The sequence below is a fragment of the Babylonia areolata genome, chromosome 1, assembly GCF_041734735.1.
Source record: "Babylonia areolata isolate BAREFJ2019XMU chromosome 1, ASM4173473v1, whole genome shotgun sequence".
In the NCBI taxonomy this organism is placed as follows: Eukaryota; Metazoa; Mollusca; class Gastropoda; order Neogastropoda; family Buccinidae; genus Babylonia; species Babylonia areolata.
The window spans coordinates 94,450,252-94,470,878 of NC_134876.1; the positions used below are offsets into that span (position 1 = coordinate 94,450,252).

At 37.9% G+C, this 20,627-nt stretch overlaps 1 protein-coding gene across 1 annotated transcript in view; it reads right to left on the minus strand.

Moving 5' to 3' along the window:
• LOC143289677 (WD repeat-containing protein 90-like) overlaps window positions 1–20,627 on the minus strand; it is a 45,549-nt gene that overhangs the window by 24,110 nt on the left and 812 nt on the right. Inside the window, exons 2-22 of the mRNA XM_076598727.1 lie at window positions 19,585–19,989; window positions 18,840–19,010; window positions 18,113–18,233; window positions 16,523–16,599; window positions 15,878–15,984; window positions 14,415–14,576; window positions 13,672–13,734; window positions 13,246–13,314; window positions 12,135–12,245; window positions 10,817–10,962; window positions 10,326–10,383; window positions 8,525–8,643; window positions 7,888–8,049; window positions 7,294–7,412; window positions 6,715–6,831; window positions 6,029–6,099; window positions 4,912–5,216; window positions 3,872–4,133; window positions 3,056–3,220; window positions 2,581–2,709; window positions 1,320–1,450 (exon numbers count right to left, since the gene is read on the minus strand). Coding sequence (XP_076454842.1) covers window positions 1,320–1,450; window positions 2,581–2,709; window positions 3,056–3,220; window positions 3,872–4,133; window positions 4,912–5,216; window positions 6,029–6,099; window positions 6,715–6,831; window positions 7,294–7,412; window positions 7,888–8,049; window positions 8,525–8,643; window positions 10,326–10,383; window positions 10,817–10,962; window positions 12,135–12,245; window positions 13,246–13,314; window positions 13,672–13,734; window positions 14,415–14,576; window positions 15,878–15,984; window positions 16,523–16,599; window positions 18,113–18,233; window positions 18,840–19,010; window positions 19,585–19,989 — 3,070 coding nt within the window. The remainder of the gene's footprint in view (window positions 1–1,319; window positions 1,451–2,580; window positions 2,710–3,055; window positions 3,221–3,871; window positions 4,134–4,911; window positions 5,217–6,028; window positions 6,100–6,714; window positions 6,832–7,293; window positions 7,413–7,887; window positions 8,050–8,524; window positions 8,644–10,325; window positions 10,384–10,816; window positions 10,963–12,134; window positions 12,246–13,245; window positions 13,315–13,671; window positions 13,735–14,414; window positions 14,577–15,877; window positions 15,985–16,522; window positions 16,600–18,112; window positions 18,234–18,839; window positions 19,011–19,584; window positions 19,990–20,627) is intronic.

Consider the following 20,627-nt stretch of genomic DNA (forward strand, 5'->3'; position numbering starts at 1 on the left):
CAAGCGAAAATACTGCTAGTGCCACAAAAAAATAATAAATAAACACAACGAAAATAAGATCCATAATTTAGGGATAGTCACATTTATTCAATGTCATCCTGCTCACTGAATCCACTAAAATCTTCATCTTCAGTGTCCGAGTTGAAGAGAACCAGCACAGCTTCCTCCGCCATCTTGTCACTGACTTCAGCCTCACTTTCACTTCATGAACATGAAGGTGGAGGTCGCTGCTGGTTCGTCGCTTGCACTGTCATCTGCTAGGTCGATCGCCTTCAATTTGAAGGCTGCATCATAGGCATAATGTTGCGTTTTCGGCATGATGAGGGTGTACGCTTGAGCAGAGTAGAACTGAATGCTGATATGAAGGCTTTAATGTGTGCGGATTTGATTTATAAAACGTGAACAGTTTTTTTGTTTTTTTTTGTTTTGTTTTTTGTTTTTTAAACGTGAACAGTTAGCACACTATCCTGAAGCTCATCCAAAAAATTCATGGACAGAAATCATGATTTTGGTGAGTTGAAGGGCAGCTAAGAATAGATGAGAAGTGTGACACTCCCGGGATCGTTAAAATCTGCAAATAAACCGCATCACTGTATAAGCCACAGAGGTTGAAGCTGGGGTAAAAAGTCACGGCTTGTAGACCGAACTTTACAGTATGTTTAATTACATACACAGGGTCTATTTTATTGGATATGTATTTCAGTACATAAGCTCGCTCTCTTTCACTTTGCATGCTAGGCTACCTCAGCAGGGGATATTTTTTAAAATTCTTTTATTTTTATTTTTAGTTATTAATTCATTTATCTACTTACTTACTTTATTGTTTGTTTGTTTATTTTTCTTTTCAGATTGTCCTGAGGTTTAATTTCAATTTGATGTTGTTTATACTGCAGCCACAGTATTATGAATTCAGCAGGCGCAACTGTTGTTTACAAAGCACACCATGAGTTTCGGCTGTTGCTGCTTCATGTGGTTCAAGTGCCTTTGTTTGCTTTTGAAATTAATGTCATAGTTAAGCCAGTTACATAAACAGGTGTTGGAAAAGAGTAAAATGTAACAAAGATCTACCATGCTTCCAACCACTGAGATTCCAAATGCATTTTGGAATAAGTAAAGGTAAAATTGGTGATAAAATTTGCTTTAGACCTTGCTCATGTGCATGTGTGTGTGTGTGTGTGTGTGTCTGAGTGTAAGTGTGAATGTGTGTTCATGAGTGTGTATGAGCATGCATGTAAGCATATGCACGTGCATGTGTGTGTCTGTAACCGGCAGGCAGTCAGGTGCCCATGTACATAAACTGAGGGAAAAAAAACACTGACACAATAGGCGGTGTAGGAGGCCTGGAAGCCAAGCTGTCCCAGATGTAGACTGCCTCCCCAGTAGAGATGATGCTCTTGGAGTCTGGCGTGTACAGCACCTTGCTCACTGGCTCTGAGTGACCTATGAACACCTGCCACCAAAAAAAAAAAAAAAAAAAAAAAAAGTAAACAGTGTTTTTAAATAAAAAAGATGCTGATACCGATATGTTCCTCAATGTGGAATAGTTATAAATTAATATCAGCCCACTAAATTTTTAGCTTTCTTGGTTTGAACAGCTACTGTAGTTTATGTGTGTGTTTCTCTCCTATCAGATTAAACACCATAGTAAATGCCACTGTATCTAGTGGTTAGACAAACCGGGAATGGAAATATAAAGTTCCTTTGTTCAACATCTTGAAATGTGAATGGTATCTCCATACCTACTTCACCTGACTTCCGAGGTGGTTTGGGCACTTGTCCATCTGTCTTTCCTTTGGAAGAGATGAAGTCACATCCACCCACTCTCATCTACCACTTTTTTCACTCATTCAAATCCTTCTTGACATGCCAAACCCTGACTATACTTGAGAGAAGCATTTTCATTGCTTAACACTTGCGAAACACCACCAACACTCACCACATCCAAATAGGATTAAAGAATACATTATTCATCATTCCTCCTTATAATGACTGGCAATCAAAGTATATTGGGAAAAGAACTAATCAATCATATAATCAAAAAAAAAAACAAAAAACAAAAAAAAGAAAAAAAAAAAAGGTTAGAGGTCCCATAGCTTTTTAAGGCCATCAGGTAAGTGAATTCACATACACTATGTGTAAAGTTCAGCACAGGAATGTGGGGCCCAGTCCTCTCCTTCCACCATTGTAACCTTCTCCAACCCAAGTCAGGTACCCATTTCACACCTGGGTGGAGTTCAGTGCCTTTCTCAAGGACACGGCACCATGCCGAAACGGTGCCTTGAACCCTGATCACTTGTTAACTCTTGATCACAAGTCCAACATCTAACTTATTCCGCCACTGCACCTCATCAAACATATGCAGGGGTGCAAATGACTAAGTGTAGGGTGGGTTTTGTTCGTGTTTTAGAGGAGAGGGAGGGGTAATATAAGAAATTCAGCACTGTATTTTTATTGTAAGTATAGCATTCTTACAATAGTTGTAGCACACTATGCTCAAGATGCGGCAGTTGGCAGGTCTGTGACCTTCCCAGTGTACGATGATTTTTAGTGACCACGGGAACAGCTGACAAAGGCACACACCTGAAAGTTGATGTCCAGCTTCATGTTGTAGTCCCACACCTTGATCACCCGGTCCCCAGAGGTGATCAGGTGCCTGCCGTCCTTGGATACCACCAGACAGCTGCACCCAGATCGGTGAATGTTGCTCACCTGCACAGACATCAATGTCTCTGCCTTGTCACGCCTCTTGTGATAACAGCGTGTTTGGTTGTTCTTCAATTTCCTTGATGATATGGGTAAAACGAAGTATCTCTTCTCAGCCTTGCAATCACCTGTGCAGAATGCTTGTTAACTATATCTGGTAATCAATAAATGGTGAAAAAAAATGAAACATTAATAAACAGATTTCCATATTTATTATCTCTATGTTCTGCTTGAAGAATTATCCATCAATTAAATAGGAATGAAAAGAGTTCTAAGCTTTGACAAGTTGATGGTCCAACCGAAGTATGAAACACTTTACATAAAACATCCCATGACATCACTTCACCCTTACCTCAGCCACCATCCTGCCTGACGTGTCCAGTTTGACCAGTCGGTTGTTGCTGGTGGTTACCAGCAGGTGACCCACATTCTGTGGAGAGAAGGTCAGCTTCACTGCTGTGTCCACAGACTCCCTGACATCTCCTGGGCACAGACTGGTCACATCCACCCGCATTAGCTGAAACATGCAGGTGCGCAACTTGATGTCCTCAACATTTCATTATATTTCCACTTTGTTCAAGATAGATTTTTTGTCCAGTCTGATTATCCTTACATAAGAAGCTAGACAGATGGCTATAATTATACTCATGGCAATGATTTCTGCAATACAAAAGAGCAGTGCTCTGATCTTTTTCAGATACTAAGCTACAACTGTATTCTTAGATTGACCCCTCTGATGTAACATGTATGATTCTGGAATATGTTACGAAAAATGGACACAATTTGAAAGAAAGAAACATGATGCACTGCCCTCAAACATATGACTGCCGAAACACTGGGCTAACAGCAGCTACAAATATCAACCCTAAGTCATAAAAATGAATGTATGTAGTAGTTACTGGAGTAGCAGCCCCCAAACTCAGAAGACAATGACTTCGTCATGGTGGGTGTTACAGAAAGTTAAGTCCTGGTATCTTCTCCTTTACCACCATCTTCCACTATTCGGATGATCTCAACTTTTGACAAAAGCCTTTAACTGGATGACAGACATTCAAGCTGCTCCAACGGACATTTTCTCTCATATTTCAAGAAATGACAGCTGAAACTTACATACAGTAATGCTCTTAGAAAGACAAATTTTAATCTGTTGGTGGTTTTTTTCATTCACCTCACTCAGGTACTTGGCATCCAGAACAGTGACTGTGAAATCAGACGGCCCAACAAAGGCTAGCTTGCGTCCACATGGAGAAACCGCAAGGGCATCTGGTGTGAAGCGTGTTCCTCGAGCAACTGTGTTGTGCAGGGTTCTGATGACATGGTAACTTTCATCAGCTGCTGTGTATGCTGTGAGGGAGCCTTGGGAACAGCAGCTGAACAAGTACTCTCCGTCTGGCGAGTACGCCACTCCGGTCACTGCCCCTCGGTGGTGTCTGCACAGAGATCACATTTTCCACATTACAGTTAAGAAGACATGTCTTTTCTGCTTACAGTGCACCTCAATTTATGCTCAAATTACGCTGTGTTGTGTTGTGTTGTGTTGTACAGTATTGCAATGTACAGTACTGTATTGTATTGGGATCATACTGCACTGAACTATACAGCATTGTATTTTATTTTTTAAAATATAACTTTTCCTTCTTTTAAATTTGCACATTAAAGTACTTTTTTCGACAGAATATTTATTCACTCTTTTTGCTGTGGGATTCTGCATGTGTGCTAAGAGCAAACTAAATATCAGACTCAGCTGACCATGTCATCCAAAAACTAGCACCAAAACCACCAGTTAAAGACTGGACAAAGGGAAAAAATATCTAGATCCTTGAGTGACTAAAATCCATATCCTAAATTCATGATCTGGCAGTCTGTCCACAAACATATGTCTCTTATATACCTGTTTCAAAACTTAGACTTGAATGCTTCTTGTTAATTTTCTGCTGGTTTCTTTTTTTTTTCTTTTTTTTTTTTTTTTAAATATTTTTTTCAGTTTTTCTCATGTTTCTTTTAGAGCTAAAAAAAACAACAACAAAAAAAAAAAAAAAAAAAACCTAAAAAAACCCACTGCTGTTGGTAAACAAAACAAATAAAAAGAAAGTAAATCATAACAATTTACACAACCACACACAAACTTGACTAACATATGTGAGGATTCCAAACATATGATAAAAACTGACAAACAACCAAACCTGAGATTACAAAACCCCAACCTACTTGTGCTCAGCCAGGAGACATGTGGATAACACATTGAAAACCCGCACAGCTCCGCTCTCAAAGCCACAGACGAAGACCTGGCGACTGGGATGATAGCAGATGGTGGAGGGACACTCGTCCGGAGCGCTGAAGTCATACAGCTGCTGAAGGGTCTCTGCGTCCCAAACCCGTATCGTGTGGTCCTTCGATACTGTTGCCATGTGCTTTCTGTACGGGTCGATGGCAATGCTAAGCACGCGTGCTGTGTGAGAGCGCATGATTGTGGTGTAGTCTCTGGTGGTAACATCCAATACTCCCAGGTTCCCCTGCAAGTGACACACGCTTTAGTTGAAGCATATGGCCTTAAGTTTAGATAGATTGCAAGCTCTGTAACAGTGCCAAGAGGGACATTAGTGTGAATAAATTTACTGACCTCAAATTTCTCATCAAAATATTTCTTCAAAAGCTGATCTAGGTATGGAAGATTTAGCTGTTCTTTTTACACAAACTGGGTTAAACATATTCTTCTTCTTCTTCTTCTGCTTCATTCATAGGCTGCAACTCCCTTGTTCACTCATATGTATAAGTGCGCTTTTATGCATATGACTGTTTCTACAAAATGCTGGCATGTTGGCAGCTGTACTTAAGAGTGTGCATGTTGGGTATGTTATTGTTTCTATAACTCGCTAAATGCTGACAATGATTACAGGTTCTCTGACATGCATATTTGATGTTCTGCATGCATATACACACAAAGGGGGTTCAGGCACTAGTAGGTCAGCACATATGTCAACCTGGGAGATCGAAAAATCTCCACCCTTAACCCACCAAGTGCGCCCAAACCAGGCACCGAACTCAGGAGACTCAGGCAAGAATCTAGTGCTCTGACCATTCGGCCACTGTACCCGTCAGTCTAATATCTAAAAAGATGGGCTTTTTTACAGAAAGGAAGAAAGAAAAAAGGCTATGTTGAGTTTTCAAGAAAAGCACACACACAAAAAAAAAGGAAAAAAAAGAGACTGAATCTGAAAGAAAAAAAAAAGCAATTTTTAAATTTCTTTTTATTTAATGTTTTGGGAAAACAGTTCAAATGCCATTTACACATGCACACACACACACAAACACAAAACCCACTGACCGAAGATGTGCCTGCCAAAATCTTGAGACCATCAGCAGACAGACTGACAGCTGTAACACTTCCTTCATGTTCTGAAAACGCAAATATTCTCTCTCAGACATCAGGGGGAAAAAAAAAAAAAATATATATATATATATATATATGTAAAGTTCACTGATTTTGTCAACAATTACAACACAGGATGGAAATGATGGAAATGTTTGTCAATTGTAGCTAACGGTAATTTCCTTTATTTCAGAGATGATGCATGTCTTAATTTTGAAAGTTTATTCTCTTTTTATGGACATGGACTTGGACCTAGCGGACAATATTTTGCGTGCATTAGTGCATGTGTGCGTGCATGTGTGTGCATGCGCATGCATGTGTGTGTGCGTGCGTGTGGCATGTGTGTGTGTGTGTGTGTGACAGAGAGGGGAAGGCAGATATGTAGAGACACAACATTTAGCTGGACAACTGTCTGCAGTTGTAACTTACCAACCTCAAGGTATTGTGTGTGTGTGTGTGTGTGTGAGTGTGAGAGATAGAGATAGAGAGAGAGAGAGAGAGAGAGAGAGAGAGAGAGAGAGAGAGAGAGAAAGAGAGAGAGAGACAAACAGACAAAGACAGAGACAGAGAGACAGAGAAACAGAGGGGGAAAGGGAGACATGGAGAGCTACAGCATTTAGCTGTCTGCAGTTGCAACTTACCAGCCTCAAGGTACACATGGGCAAAGTCCAGAGGCCAAAGTCGGAGGAAACCATCCTCCGACCCAGTCACGCAGAATGTCTCATTCATGCTCATGCTGGTGATGGCCAGTCCTGAACCTGTCAACCCACACACCAGGATTGGAACAGGACACTCACACACACAACTCTTTTTCACTTATCTGAAATGGCCATATCACTGCACTGAAACAGCAATTTTAACAAAACAATATTATCAAATGACTACTAACAGCAAAACGGTGAAGTGGATGGTCAGGTCAGATGAGGATTATAATTTTTGTATCATCCAAGTTTATTGAAATAATTATTAATTTTTAGAACATTGATAGGTTTGTTGGCAATTTGAATTTGGAGGAAGTCATCAATGAGAAGCCATACAGTTTGAGCAGAATTTGTCACACAAACTTTGACTGTTTTGAGAAAGGAGTTGCAGACTAAGGATGTCACTGGAGATTGTCTTGTTTTACATCCAAGTGTGTATGCATGAATACATGTGTGTACACATGCGAAATTCATCTAACTGTGTCAGTGCAAGGGATTATGATTTCCAAAAAGACTGACCTGAACGAATCCCATCTTTGTCTTTGTTCTTGGAGATAGGCAGCAGACGACGCACATGTCGAACAGTCACTTTCTGGTAGTCTATCTCAAACATGTGACCGGAACGACTGCAAGCATAGCTAAGCGGACACACAGAAGATGAAAATTAAAAGCTGTCAAGTGTTTTACAGATAAAACAACAACAACAAAATACAAAATCCTGTTTAGATCCTTATTATAAAAAAAACCACCAAAAAAACCAAAAAAACCCAGCAGCTGTTCACAAGCATACACTCATGCACTTACTAATAAATAAAATAATAAAAACATAATTACAGTCATTGGTCATTGGGGTTTTTTTCTCCCTACAATCGTATATATATATATATATATATATATATATATATATATATATCCTGTAATATATATACATTATAAAACCTTGCCATTTTCAAAAATTCCTTTCAGATGGATTCCATATTGAAAAATGTCATGTCTGAAATTTCATTGTGCGATCACTTTGCTCCAAATCAGTACATCTTTGCTCTCTTCCTACACTCTTTCACCCTGACAGCTCTGTTCCTCCACCTCTCTCCCTTGTGCCAGTCCACTCACATGAACTGGTCTTCAGGATCTTTACTGGTGTGGTGACCAGCCTCAAAGCAGATGTCAGTGAAGTCCATGGAGTGGTATTCCCCCATATTGACCGGCGCTGACCGCAGAGTGCCATCTTTCAGTCGCCACAGACGTATGTTGTCTCTTCCACAAGACACCATCCTGTTCATGAAAACCACTGTTGTGTTTCAATGATAAAGATGATATAGAATGGTAGAACCAGTAATATTATTAAAAGCAGTCAATATGCATGTCAGCAAATCACAACAGTTTAACAAATAGCAAAACACAAGTAAATACAGATACATACGTACACACACACACACACACACACTTTAAAGCGATTAAGCTGTTACCAGTTTGCTCATGCAAGCTTCATTCGGATATTTTTACAACTGTTGTCAGAAACATTGTTGCCCAAAGAAACAATTCAGTTTCTTGTTCTGTTTTGTATGCTAACTGGTCATTGACTTTTGGTATGTGTGAGTGTGTTTGTGTGTTTTATACACCTGGTTAAGTTTCAATTGACAATTAAAACTGAAAATTGATTCTCATTCTAATTCTAAATCAATCAAGGACATTCTGATTCATAATCATTCCAAAACAAATGCCTTTCAGATACTGACTAGCTTCTCACCGTTTTTCATCAAAGGGAGCGACAATCATGCGAGAGATGTCCACATCGGAGTGTGCCTTTGCAACAATGCTGACCTCCCTTTTCTTAATCACCATGCTGGTATTCCAGATTACTACCAGCTGCCACAAAAAAGTAAATGATAAAAATGTTACTCTGTTCCATCATCCTGACATCCACAAGGACAAAAAGAAACATGAAAACACACGAGCAATAACAAGGTCAACAGCTTTTCTTCATAAGATGTTTATTTACTTTTCAGTTTTAAAAAGATCATTATTTTTCCTAAAATTATATTCAATCTAATGTACTTACCATGACCCACTGGTGCAGACTGTGGCAGAGGACTGAATCCTGTCCTGTGTAAACTATTACCCCTATTATACTGAGAAGTGATGATGATAATATGAGTACTTATATAACGCCTATCCTCGGTCTGAGACCAAGCTTTAAGCACTTTATGAACATGGAGTCATTTGGAAAATAGGCTGCCTATATGGGTAGAGCCGACTGAAAGCTGTCATTTGGGCCCTCAACATTTATTTCCTGTGTCATTCAATCAGGTTTCAGTTACACACACACACACACTCAAACATACATGTATTATTTTATGTGTGTGAACGTTTTGTTCATTTACCTCGCCATTTAGGCAGCCATACTCTGTTTTCAGTGGAGTGCATGCTGGGTATGTTCTTGTTTCCATAACCCACCAAATGCTGACATGGATTACAGGATTGCATGCGTATACACATGAAAGGGGTTCAGGCACTAACAGGTCTGCACACAGGTTGACCCGGGAGATCGGAAAAATCTCCACCCTTCACCCATCAGGCTCTGTTACCGAGATTCGAACCAAGGACACTCAGATTGAAAGTCCTCAGCTATCAAAAATAGGTGCAACTTTAGACTCCTTTAGTACATCAACTCCCTCCTGCATGCCTATGCTGCGTTATTTGTTTCCCCTACTTTTATTTCTTAAAGAGGCACATTTGCTCGACTGCTTGACAATCACAACAATGACTATTTGGAGGAAAAGCTAGATGATCAAGTGCTCAGTTTAGAATATAATGAAAGATACTAACTTTCCTTCCAAACACACTGTTTTTTAGACATCAAATACTCATGATTTGATATGCTGACTACAGAAAAGTAAATACAGAAAAAAGCCAAAAGAAAAAAAATAAAGTTGCTGGCCTGTTTCAATAGTATAACTAAAGCAAACTTTGCAGAAAGTTTCTTGTATTTCATGAGGGAAAAAAGTATAAAACCATGTCATTTATAATGATTCAATGCATTTTAATTTCCCTGTTGTGTGTGTGTGTGTCCATCGAGATCGATGATGACCATCGTTGTCATCCAGCTGGGGGATGGGGGGAGGGTGGTGGTGGATTGGGGGGGAGGATGCTCATGAATCTATCTGTGAATGCGCAGATGGCTGAATAGTCCAATCTGCGCACGAAATGTTCGCTGACAGTTGGGGCAGACAAAGACAGGCATACCATTGTCAGGGAGCTTGTTTGCCCGTGACTTTCTGGCCTGCCTCTTCTGAACAGCTGCAGCAGTCCTGTTGGCCTCGCACAACCTGGCGCCTTTGTGCACAGCAGCACGCCATTTGTCACGGTCCACTGCAGATTCCTCCCAGGAGTCCGGGTTGATATCAAACGCTTTCAGAGAGACTTTCAGACTTTCCCTGTTGTACTTAAATGTCAAACTACCTAGTTTACAGCTTACAAAGAAAAGAATAAAAAAAAAAAAAAAAAACAGAAAAAGAAGAAAGAAATAAAATCAGGGAAAAGTTTCTCACAGTTTTGCCATGTCCATCCTTGCCAACTCCACATAAGATGTTTCCGTTCTGAGCAAAACTGTAACAAGAAAGGCAGTTCAATGGTCCATCTTCATAAAATGGACTATGCATATTTTCTTCTTTTTTTTTTTTCCTAACTGAGAATATACAAAATCCGAACTTTTAAATTTGTAAACAAATCTTGAAAAATAGTCAAAAGTATTTCGCTTGGAAAATGGACAACCACAGGTTCATTATCTATATGATAGACAATATGCATGAAGGTTTTACAATATTAAAACAAAAAACCCCCCAAAAAACAAACAAAACAAAAAAAACCCAGTAGATTTCATATTTGTAGGGCTATATATATATATAAAGAAAAAAAGTTAGTCCACAACACAGACTGGACATTTCCTCACAGTGAAACACCCACACTGCTGATAATCATTCACAAAGCATACAGGAAAAAAAAAGTAGCAAGAAAGAAAAACAATAACAAAACAGCATACCAGAGAGAGAAGAGGGAGTGGGCGTGTGTTTTGCACATGGACAGACACTCCCCCGACTGGAACTTCCACACCCTGACCACACTCATTTGGCCAGTCTGCCCAGAGGCCAGCAAACTGCTGCTTCCATTCAGGGACAGACAGGAGACCTGCACACAAAACCCCCAACCCCAACATAACTTCTTCTTCTTCTGCATTCACTCATATGCACACGAGTGGGCTTTTACGTGTATGACCATTTTTACCCCGCCATGTAGGCAGCCAAACTCAGCTTTCGGGGGTGTGCATGCTGGGTATGTTCTTGTTTCCATAACCCACCGGACGCTGACATGGATTACAGGATCTTTAACGTGTGTATTTGATCTTCTGCTTGCATATACACACGAAGGGGGTTCAGGCACCAGCAGGTCTGCACATATGTTGACCTGGGAGATCATAAAAATCTCCACCCTTTACCCACCAGGCGCCGTCACCGTGATTCGAACCCGGGACCCTCAGATTGACAGTCCAACGCTTTAACCATTCGGATATTGCGCCCGTCCCCAACATAACAAACTGTTATTGGCACCAATAGAGTGTGGTACTTATAAACAAACTGCAGCACTAATAAACAAACAACTTTAAAAGTGACAATTTCAATGATACATAGTGCAAACAAACAACATTGTGCAGCACTAATAAAAAAAAAAAAATAATAAACAACTTTAAAAAGTAACAATCTGAATGAAAACAAGCAAACAACTTTAAAATAAAAGATAAAGCTTGGCGATGTACTGCTACCCTAAAAAAGAATTTTCCTAACTACTTCTTCTGTTTGCTTCTTCTTCTTACATGTATGCATATCTATGCTGTCATCATCACAGCATGAAAGGCTGTGGGTATGAGGACATTTGTTCTGGGCATGCTGTTTGCCCAACAGTCAACTGGAAATTTACAATTAAAATGCTAGTATGATTTTTGCGCCCCACCCCCTCTGCCAAAGCAAAATGTTTATTGGTTTCTATGTTTCTATAATTCTGTTGTTGTGGTTTTGGTTTTGTTAGAAAAGCAGGTCTGAAAGTAAAACCAATCCTGATGGCACATCAACTTTACATACAGTACAAAAGGGACTATTAACGTGGTTCATGTCAGATACAAAATATTTCATGCCAGCATAAATGCTACTGCTTTTGAAGAATAACTCTGAATCAGTCTTTCTTTTTTTTTTTCTTTTCTTTTCTTTTGTTTTTAATATGGGCCTGTGATATAAGAAGCACAGCCTACGTTTAAGTAATTCAGACAATAATTAATGATTCACCCAAAATTCAGCTTGCCCCCTTACCTTGTCAGTGTGACCCAGGAAGAAACGCTGATGACCATTGCTTACTCGCATGACCACCACCACGGAATGGCAGGGGTACACCACGCTTGACCCATCACCACTCCACAGGGCCTTGCAACACAATGATCATGGTCCAGTAACACTGATATCCTTCAGTATTCAAGATGTGAAGAACATCTCACCCTTTCTTTTTCACATGCTGCCTACAAATTTTAAACAACAAATCCATAATTTCTCTTAAAATTTATGCCACTTATTACCTCATGTGGAGTAATAGCCTTAAGGAAACGCGTCCGCCTAGGAAGCAAGAGAATCTGAGCACGCTAGTTCAAATCAAGGCTCAGCCGCCAATATTTTCTCACCCTCCACTAGACCCTGAGTGGTGGTCTGGACACTAGTCATTCGGTGAGATGATAAATTGAGGTCCCATGTGCAGCATACACTTAGCCCACGTAAAAGAACCCATGGCAACAAAAGGGTTGTTCCTGTCAAAATTCTGTAGAAAAATCCACTTTGATAGGAAAAACAAATAGAACTGCAAGCAGGAAAAAAAAAGGGGGGGGGGAAGGGGGGGGGTGGCGCTGTAGTGTAGCGACACGCTCTCCCTGGGGAGAGCAGCCCAAATTTCACACAGATAAATCCATTGTGATAAAAAGAAATACGAATGCAAACAGAAATACCTCAGGGTCAAATCAATACAATACCAGCACGGCATCGTCCAATGATGAAAAACCAAACTGATGTATCACTCTTACCAGGTCTCTTCTAAGACAACTACCAGCAACAGATCAGAAAGGTCTGCTTGCAAAATTAGGCTAATCATGTTTGGCACAGCTGATGCTAGAATGATTGACAATGCAAAGCAAGGAATTCAGAACGTATTATGAAAACAAAATAAACCTTATCACAACAGCCTGCTTCCCTCTTTCCTACTTTCATGTATCATTTTAATCTTCTTGCAAAATTGATGCAACAAATCCTGTGCTGTGATAGACTAGCATTCCCATTCAATGCTTGTTCTTCATGGTATCTAAAATTAAAAGAACAATAACAACCATTTCCTGAAGCATTAAAGGTTATGTATTGGTATCAGAGTGCCAAAGAAACTCACATCTCTAAATGAGGCTCCCCCAAATCCAATAATCCTCTTCAGTTTCAGGATTGGATCTGGTTCAAGCATCTGAAAAAAAAACAATTAGCCTCTTAATTATTTTACTTTGCTGAAACAATAAGTATCAAACAACACATTCATTTAATTAGTATTGGCATAAAACTTCCATTAACCTTATTCTTTGTGAATTAGAAGTTTTACAAAATAAAGTGGTGATTGATTAACTCTTATGTTCTTAATGTAAAGAACAGACTTGCATGACAAAAAGACAAGTAACCAGTGGGGAAAGGGAAAGTTTCGCACCACACCATTTTCTATCCAGCCATCAGTATGATTTATAACTTGAATGTGAATGAAATGTTTACAATGACATGACAGTGACATAACCATACACTTCATACTGTGGAAATGATTCAGGAAACTTGCCTTGTAGTTCTTCTGTGAAAGGGCAGCTAGATACACAGGGGCTGTCACTTTCTCCTTCACTTGCTGCAAAAGAATCACAGCTGACATCACAGTATGTTTTGATGTCAAAATCACCATTTCAACAGATTAGTGAACATTTCATTTGACATTTTGAATCTGTAGACTAATCACTAAACCTCACTGATAAATGCATGTTTTTTTCCACCAAAACTTGTCGGATGCCTTTCTGGGCAAATTGAAAATGAGTATAGCTACAGTAAAAATGCATATACATGTACTGAAACAAACCAAACATGAAGCATGCATGCATATATATGTTAACACAATGACAATGTCGTTTGTATTTATTTTTCAACTTTACTTTTTATATCCACATACACTCACAGATAACTAACTCACACATGCATACTTAACACATTATAACAGATACCAGTACAGACAAAAAATTAGTTCAATAATTTAATGGTTTGATTTATAATTTCACACACAGTCCCTCATGACAGATAAAGCAATTAACTACTCCTCTGGAAAATGTAAATATCCACTGTCAATGTTTCAATCAACAGATCATTTCATTTATCAGTTTTATTCAGAGTTCTTAAATAAACATATAAAATAGAATCAGAAAGAACAAAATCTGGCATTCTGTATTCAAGGAACAGATTATCCATTAAAAAAGTAATAAAGAAAAAAAACCCCAAAAAACCCAGCCATGCTCATCAAATTTTCAAAACAGAGCAGACCTGAGGTTTGTTGCTCTTGACCCTGGTACTGGTTTGTCCAGTGCCATTGGAGTTGTTGACATCAGGATGTGCATAGATGTGCACATTGGACTTTTCAAATGCTGTGCTGTCATCAACTTCCAGTTCTGGGACCTCTTGTGTTACAGTCTGTCTGTTCACAGGCTGAGGAATAGCACATAAGATTAGCAAAATCTCTCATACACTCTCAAAAGCCCTTTAAAGCAAACACTCTTGCACACACATCCACTCCAGTTAGCAGAATAAAACAGTGAAAATCAATAAATTTTTGACAAGGGATGAGACCAATTTTTATAATGTTATAACCCATTATATTTGTTGAGTTTCTAATCAGACCAGTGTATCACCAGGGAATATATGCAGCACATCAAAAGTTCCTACAGTCTCATAATTCTTCAGTCATTTCTTTCTCTATTTTTCTTCTTCTTCTTCTCTTTCTAATGTAGCACAAAATCTCTAACCATGATATATTCACAGCAAATCAACTTTTTAACGACAATAAAAAATATTCCACACTTTCAAACTTAAGAAAATACTGCTATCACTACAGTAGCTGTCTTTCATACTGCTGATCGAATATCTGGATAAACAGAACTGCACAGAACAGATAATTTTGGGCATTATGATCAAACACTTTTGCTTCCTTTTTCCTTCAAAATTACCACAATGCTGCAAATCCACAAAGAGAATCAAAGTAATAAAAAAAATTATATAGAAAAATTTAAAACAAGAGAAGCAAGGCCTTCAAGACTCACTTGTGATGAATTAAGTTCCCTAGCATTAATTACAGAGTATTTTCCCTTCTCTACTATCTGCACCAAAATGTTTGCAAAATAAATAAAAATTCCATGTTTAGCAAAAGAAGTTCCTGTTTGAACAAAAAATGATAATAATGACTCCTCTTGTTGTTGTGTCAGAATAAGAGGTCAAAGTTCCAAGTTTAGAGATACAAAAAAATATAAATATAACAGTAAATGCAGTTTGCATATAATTAGGCTTCTTTTTTTAAAAATTTTTTTGTGCCCATCCCAGAGGTGCAATATTGTTTTAAACAAGATGAATGGAAAGAACTGAATTTTTCCTATTTTTATGCCTAATTTGGTGTCAACTGACAAAGTATTTGCAGAGAAAATGTCAATGTTAAAGTTTACCACGGACACACACACACACGGACACACACACACACACACACAGACAACCGAACACCGGATTAAAACATAGACTCACTTTGTTTACACAAGTGAGTCAAAAATGAAAAAGCAAGACCAGTCACCTCTACCCTCCTTCAATACAGCAACTAAAAATGTGTCAATATGTTCACACTAGAAAGACTTCAAGTCAACAACAAACTACATTTCAGTTTCAACATATGAAAACCTAGAGGAACTGGAAAAGAATACACGTCAGCCAACTGTGTAAGAAAAGCAGGCAAGGTTCTACAGCACCTTTTTGGGCGTGGTAAGTTTGTGAATCATGGACACCCTCTCTGACACACACTTGCTGATAGATTTGGTATGGGGTGTCACTCTGTGAGCCTTTTCTTCAACACCTTCTGCAACATGCACCATGCAAGTTATAAGGGGGAAAATTGGATGAGTTTCTACCATAAGATAAAAAGCAAAATGGTGCAAATACTAAGAGAATATGTGAAAAAGATACCAAGCAAAAGTCTGATTCATCCAACAATGGATATAGACATTATGTGCAATACTGAGAAAACGTAAAGTTAAGGATTAAAGTACAGCAGTCTCACTAACATTTTGTAAACTATTCAGCTTAAAAACAGGAAAATTTATACAGAAAACACATAAGTTTTTTTCTGTCTGTTGTGACAAAAAAGTGTAAATAAAGATAAGTTAAGCAATCTTAATTCTGAAATATATATGTCTGTTAGAACCATGTGATGTGATATGCTCATAGCAGCAGTAGTAACGCTATCAAAGACAGATAATGTGAAACTTAAAGATAGTTAATTCAATAGTTTTAAGCCATTGTGTTCATTTAAACAAAATAACAAACATCATAACATAAGACATATAGCTGTGGATGTACTAGTCCTATTCATATTTCGAAATCATAGCTATACTTACCACAGCACTTTCTGTTGGAGTCATCCACTGAAAACTGTACAGAATCAAATGGCTTCTTCTCTCCTTCTGGTGGGAATCTGATAAAAAAATTTTTTTAAATAAATTAAATTAAATTAAAAAAGGTACAAGACAAATACATTGTCTATTTTGTAACTTCAGATCTTAGGAACAGATATTGTGTTACATTTACTTCAAAACAACTTCAACTGATTTGGTCACTCTGACATATGTTCTCTGTCAATGCCATTATCACTATCTTTGAAGTTTTTGACTCACATGTGTAAACAAAGTTGTCTGTGTCGGTTGTCTGTGTGTCATTGCATGTGTGTGTGTGAGTATATCTCTCTGTGTGTGTGTGTGTGTGTGTGTGTGTGTGTGTGTGTGTGTGTGTGTGTGTGTGTGTGTGTGTGTGGTAAACCTTTACAAATTCATTTTCTCTGGAAGTACTGTGCAAATGCCACATTTGGATTAGACATAGTGGAAAAAAAATCTTATAGTATAAATAATACCAATATAATAGGTTGTAAATCTGCCAGATTAAGCCATATTCACAGATAAATAATGGTTTATTTCCTTGAGAGTCCAGATCCAGAAATTTATAACTGGGCTCTTCCCAGTTTCCGGAATTTATGTTTGGGATTGAAAATGGCATGGTTCTTCTTGTCTGCAATTAATCGAAATACAAATTCTGCACAGAACACATACTACACCACTGATGAGTTTGCTACATATCAATGATTTAAAGCTGATACTGGATCAGTTAGAATGAACATTAAAAACAAATTGAATCAATGGCATCTCACAGTTTCCACAGGTCTAAACCTTGTGTACACCGGTCTGCCATGCACATCTAGAGAAAACTGCTATATGTTGCAACGTACCTGAAGGTATGACAATGTCTTCTTTACCGCAAACTTTTCATTTTATTTCAAATAATCGGGGAGATACATCAAAACAACATAATCTAAACGGTGTAATCACCTCAAATACAGTAATGAATTTTTTAGTGCTAAACAAAAAACACAAGCTTAAATATCAATTTCAGCTGTAGCGCAGTAAGTCTTTTTGATTCCGACAATAAATTGCTTGGTTCAATTCCACTCCACGGCTTCTTTTTTTTTGTTCACTTTTTTTTTTCCCAAAGCTAGATAATGTTTAATACAGAACACATCTTCAATGATTTTTTTTTTTTTAACTCTCTCTTTTTTTTCTCTTCATATGATTCCTTTACTGGATAAGGTGCATATCACAAGTAAGTCTTGAAGGCCTTACCTCTCTTGTTATTTTTTATGCTACTGCAGCAGCTTGTCATGATTGTTGATAGTTATGCTGTTATCTTCATGTGCATAACACCACAATTGTGCTCAAAACCACCACAAAATAGCCTGTTTACTTCAAAATTTACTGAGGTGACACAGATTTTTTTTTTTTTTTTAATGACTGGCATGGCATGACAAATCAAATGTAATAAACAAGAATCGTCAATACCCAAAAATAAAATATTTTGACTAAATTAGAATTTGACATAAATTACACCATTTTCTTGTTTACAGAAGTCACCTTAAATTATAACTGCATTGCAAAACATACCTGATGAGATCATACGTGTCATGCCACAAGTCTCCTTTCAACACGGGAAAGCCAAACTCCCGAGGCAAAGGACTGACCTGTCGCCCACCTCCCATCTTCTTGGCCTCCGCCATGGACACACCTACATGGTGGTAAATTACACTGGCATTAACAATTCATCATCTGAATAAATACCTCAGATGTCCATTCCCTGCCCTATCCCTGTTTCCAGCAATCTTTGTGCTTAACATTCACAAATCAATGGGATTTTGTTCTTCAGAAAGCCTTCCTAAGGTAAAAAAAAAACAAAAAAACAACAACAAAAAAACTCATACATTCACACACATTCATGTATACTGAAGCATACATACATGGGTGCATCCACATTTATACATATCAAAAACTCACATGCATTCCTCACATATACACATTACATAAACTACTTTTCATTTATCATGCCCTATGTGTTCTGTAAGTCTATAGAACTACCAAAAATAAATAAACAAAACTTATATCCATGCAACAAAAAAAATCTCAATAAAAATTATTCAAGTCAACCGCGAGTCACAACCAAACATTTGTGCATGCATACAAACAAATGTTTGTTCTTCACTTCAATGTCTACTCACGCCGTGATTTCAGATGAAAAGTACACACATGCACATCTACACATACACAAAAACACACAACACACACACATTTTCACATATAGACACACATGATTTTTTTTTTTTAATTCTAAGACTACCTGGGTCATATAAGACATCACTGGTGAAGACATTCTTGACCAACATATTTGCACACAGTCGCATGCCTTTGACATAAGCATATCTGCGGTTCAGGTAGGTGGACAGGATGTAGTTGAGATCAAGGCACAAAACTGTCCATCTCGTTGATGATGGAGCTGGCCCAGAATGCTCTGATAAATAATAAGTCAACAATGCATCTGTTAGAGGTAATCAATTCATAAATGTTATAAAGTTATTTCCAACATCTTGAACAACTTTTTAAAAAAAATTTTTTTTTTTACACCAATCATTTCTTGCATGTTTTAATCACTGCTGTGCAAAACTAAAAAACAATTTCATTCAAGTGATTTAAAGCACCACAAATAAAAAAGTGGTAATTTGTTACTGATGCTAGTACTGTCCTGAGCATCCATGTGTTCATGTACAAGTATGTGACCCCTTTTGCTGACAAATTTCAGATGAATATAGAGACTACATAAACATTCCACTCTTTCAAAGAATATATATATGTATATTGTAGTATACCTATACCTGAATGAAGCAGGACATGTGTCCTAAGGTCAACTGAAACTGAAAGACTTCAACACGATAATAATAATACATAACAAAAATATATGTAGGCTAAAACATCAAATCACAGTTTCAAAACTTCTTACAAAACTTCTTAAAAATTTTACACTTCATTGGAATTTTTCATAAAATGAAAAACCGTCAGTTCAAAAGCTTCAACAAACACAGCATTACCTCTGGCTCCAACAGATGCATAAAAATCCACAGATCCCTTGGCAGCATTGCAAAGGAAAGGGAACTGCAGCCAGGTGGAAGTGGACTTAAACTCTTTGAACAGATTGGAGAAAGACAGACGTATGACAAGACTGTCCTGGGTAGCAACATCCACGTGCACCACAAAATACTTGGTGGGAATTGGACGGAACAGCAGGTAGAAATAACGTCCCGTCAGTCCCAATGGTTGGGATCCTACACGAGGAATCTGAATGTAGTTACCGGCTGGAATGTGACCGGTGATCTTGAACACTGTTGATTTCACCGTTTTGTCCATAAGAGAAGTAACTTCTCCTTCTTTCCCTGCTCTTTTCCATTGTGAGATGCTGAAGTGCTTGAACACATTGACATATGGCTGCTGCCACACTGCAAACAAAACCACTTCTTTTAGTGCATACAATACGATTAAAACAAACTGAAATCAGATCAAGATTAAATCATTGTCAAAGATCAGCAAGAATATCAGATGACAACAGTTATTTTTAAATAAGTGAAATTGAAAGCCACTCACTATAAATCTGGATAAACTATTCTAAAGGTAAAACAAATTATAATTAAAACATTACTAACATTACATGTAATTATGGAATGTTAATACATTAAAACCATCCCCACTTCTTCACCAATTCGAAAATATATGTAGTAAATTAAATTCAGTCTCCTTTTTTTCATATCAAAATTAGGCCTGAAAGTGAAGAAGTGAACATATAATGTACATCAACCACTTTTTTTCTTTTTGATATTCCTGTTTGCTTTTCTCCCTCTTTCACTTACCTGTGTGCATGCTGATGGTAAATGTTTAGTACTGACTTAAATTGTGCCGTTAAGTACAAATTTAAGGGGTGAAACTGAAAGTTACTATTCTTCTTTAGAGTTTACTGATCACTTGTTGATGCTGTTTTTTGTTGTTGTTTTTATTTGACATATAAAAAATATATACAATAGCTGTCACAGTAGAAAATCAACTAGTTTCTTCAATATCTTTCAGAGTATGCAACAGTTTT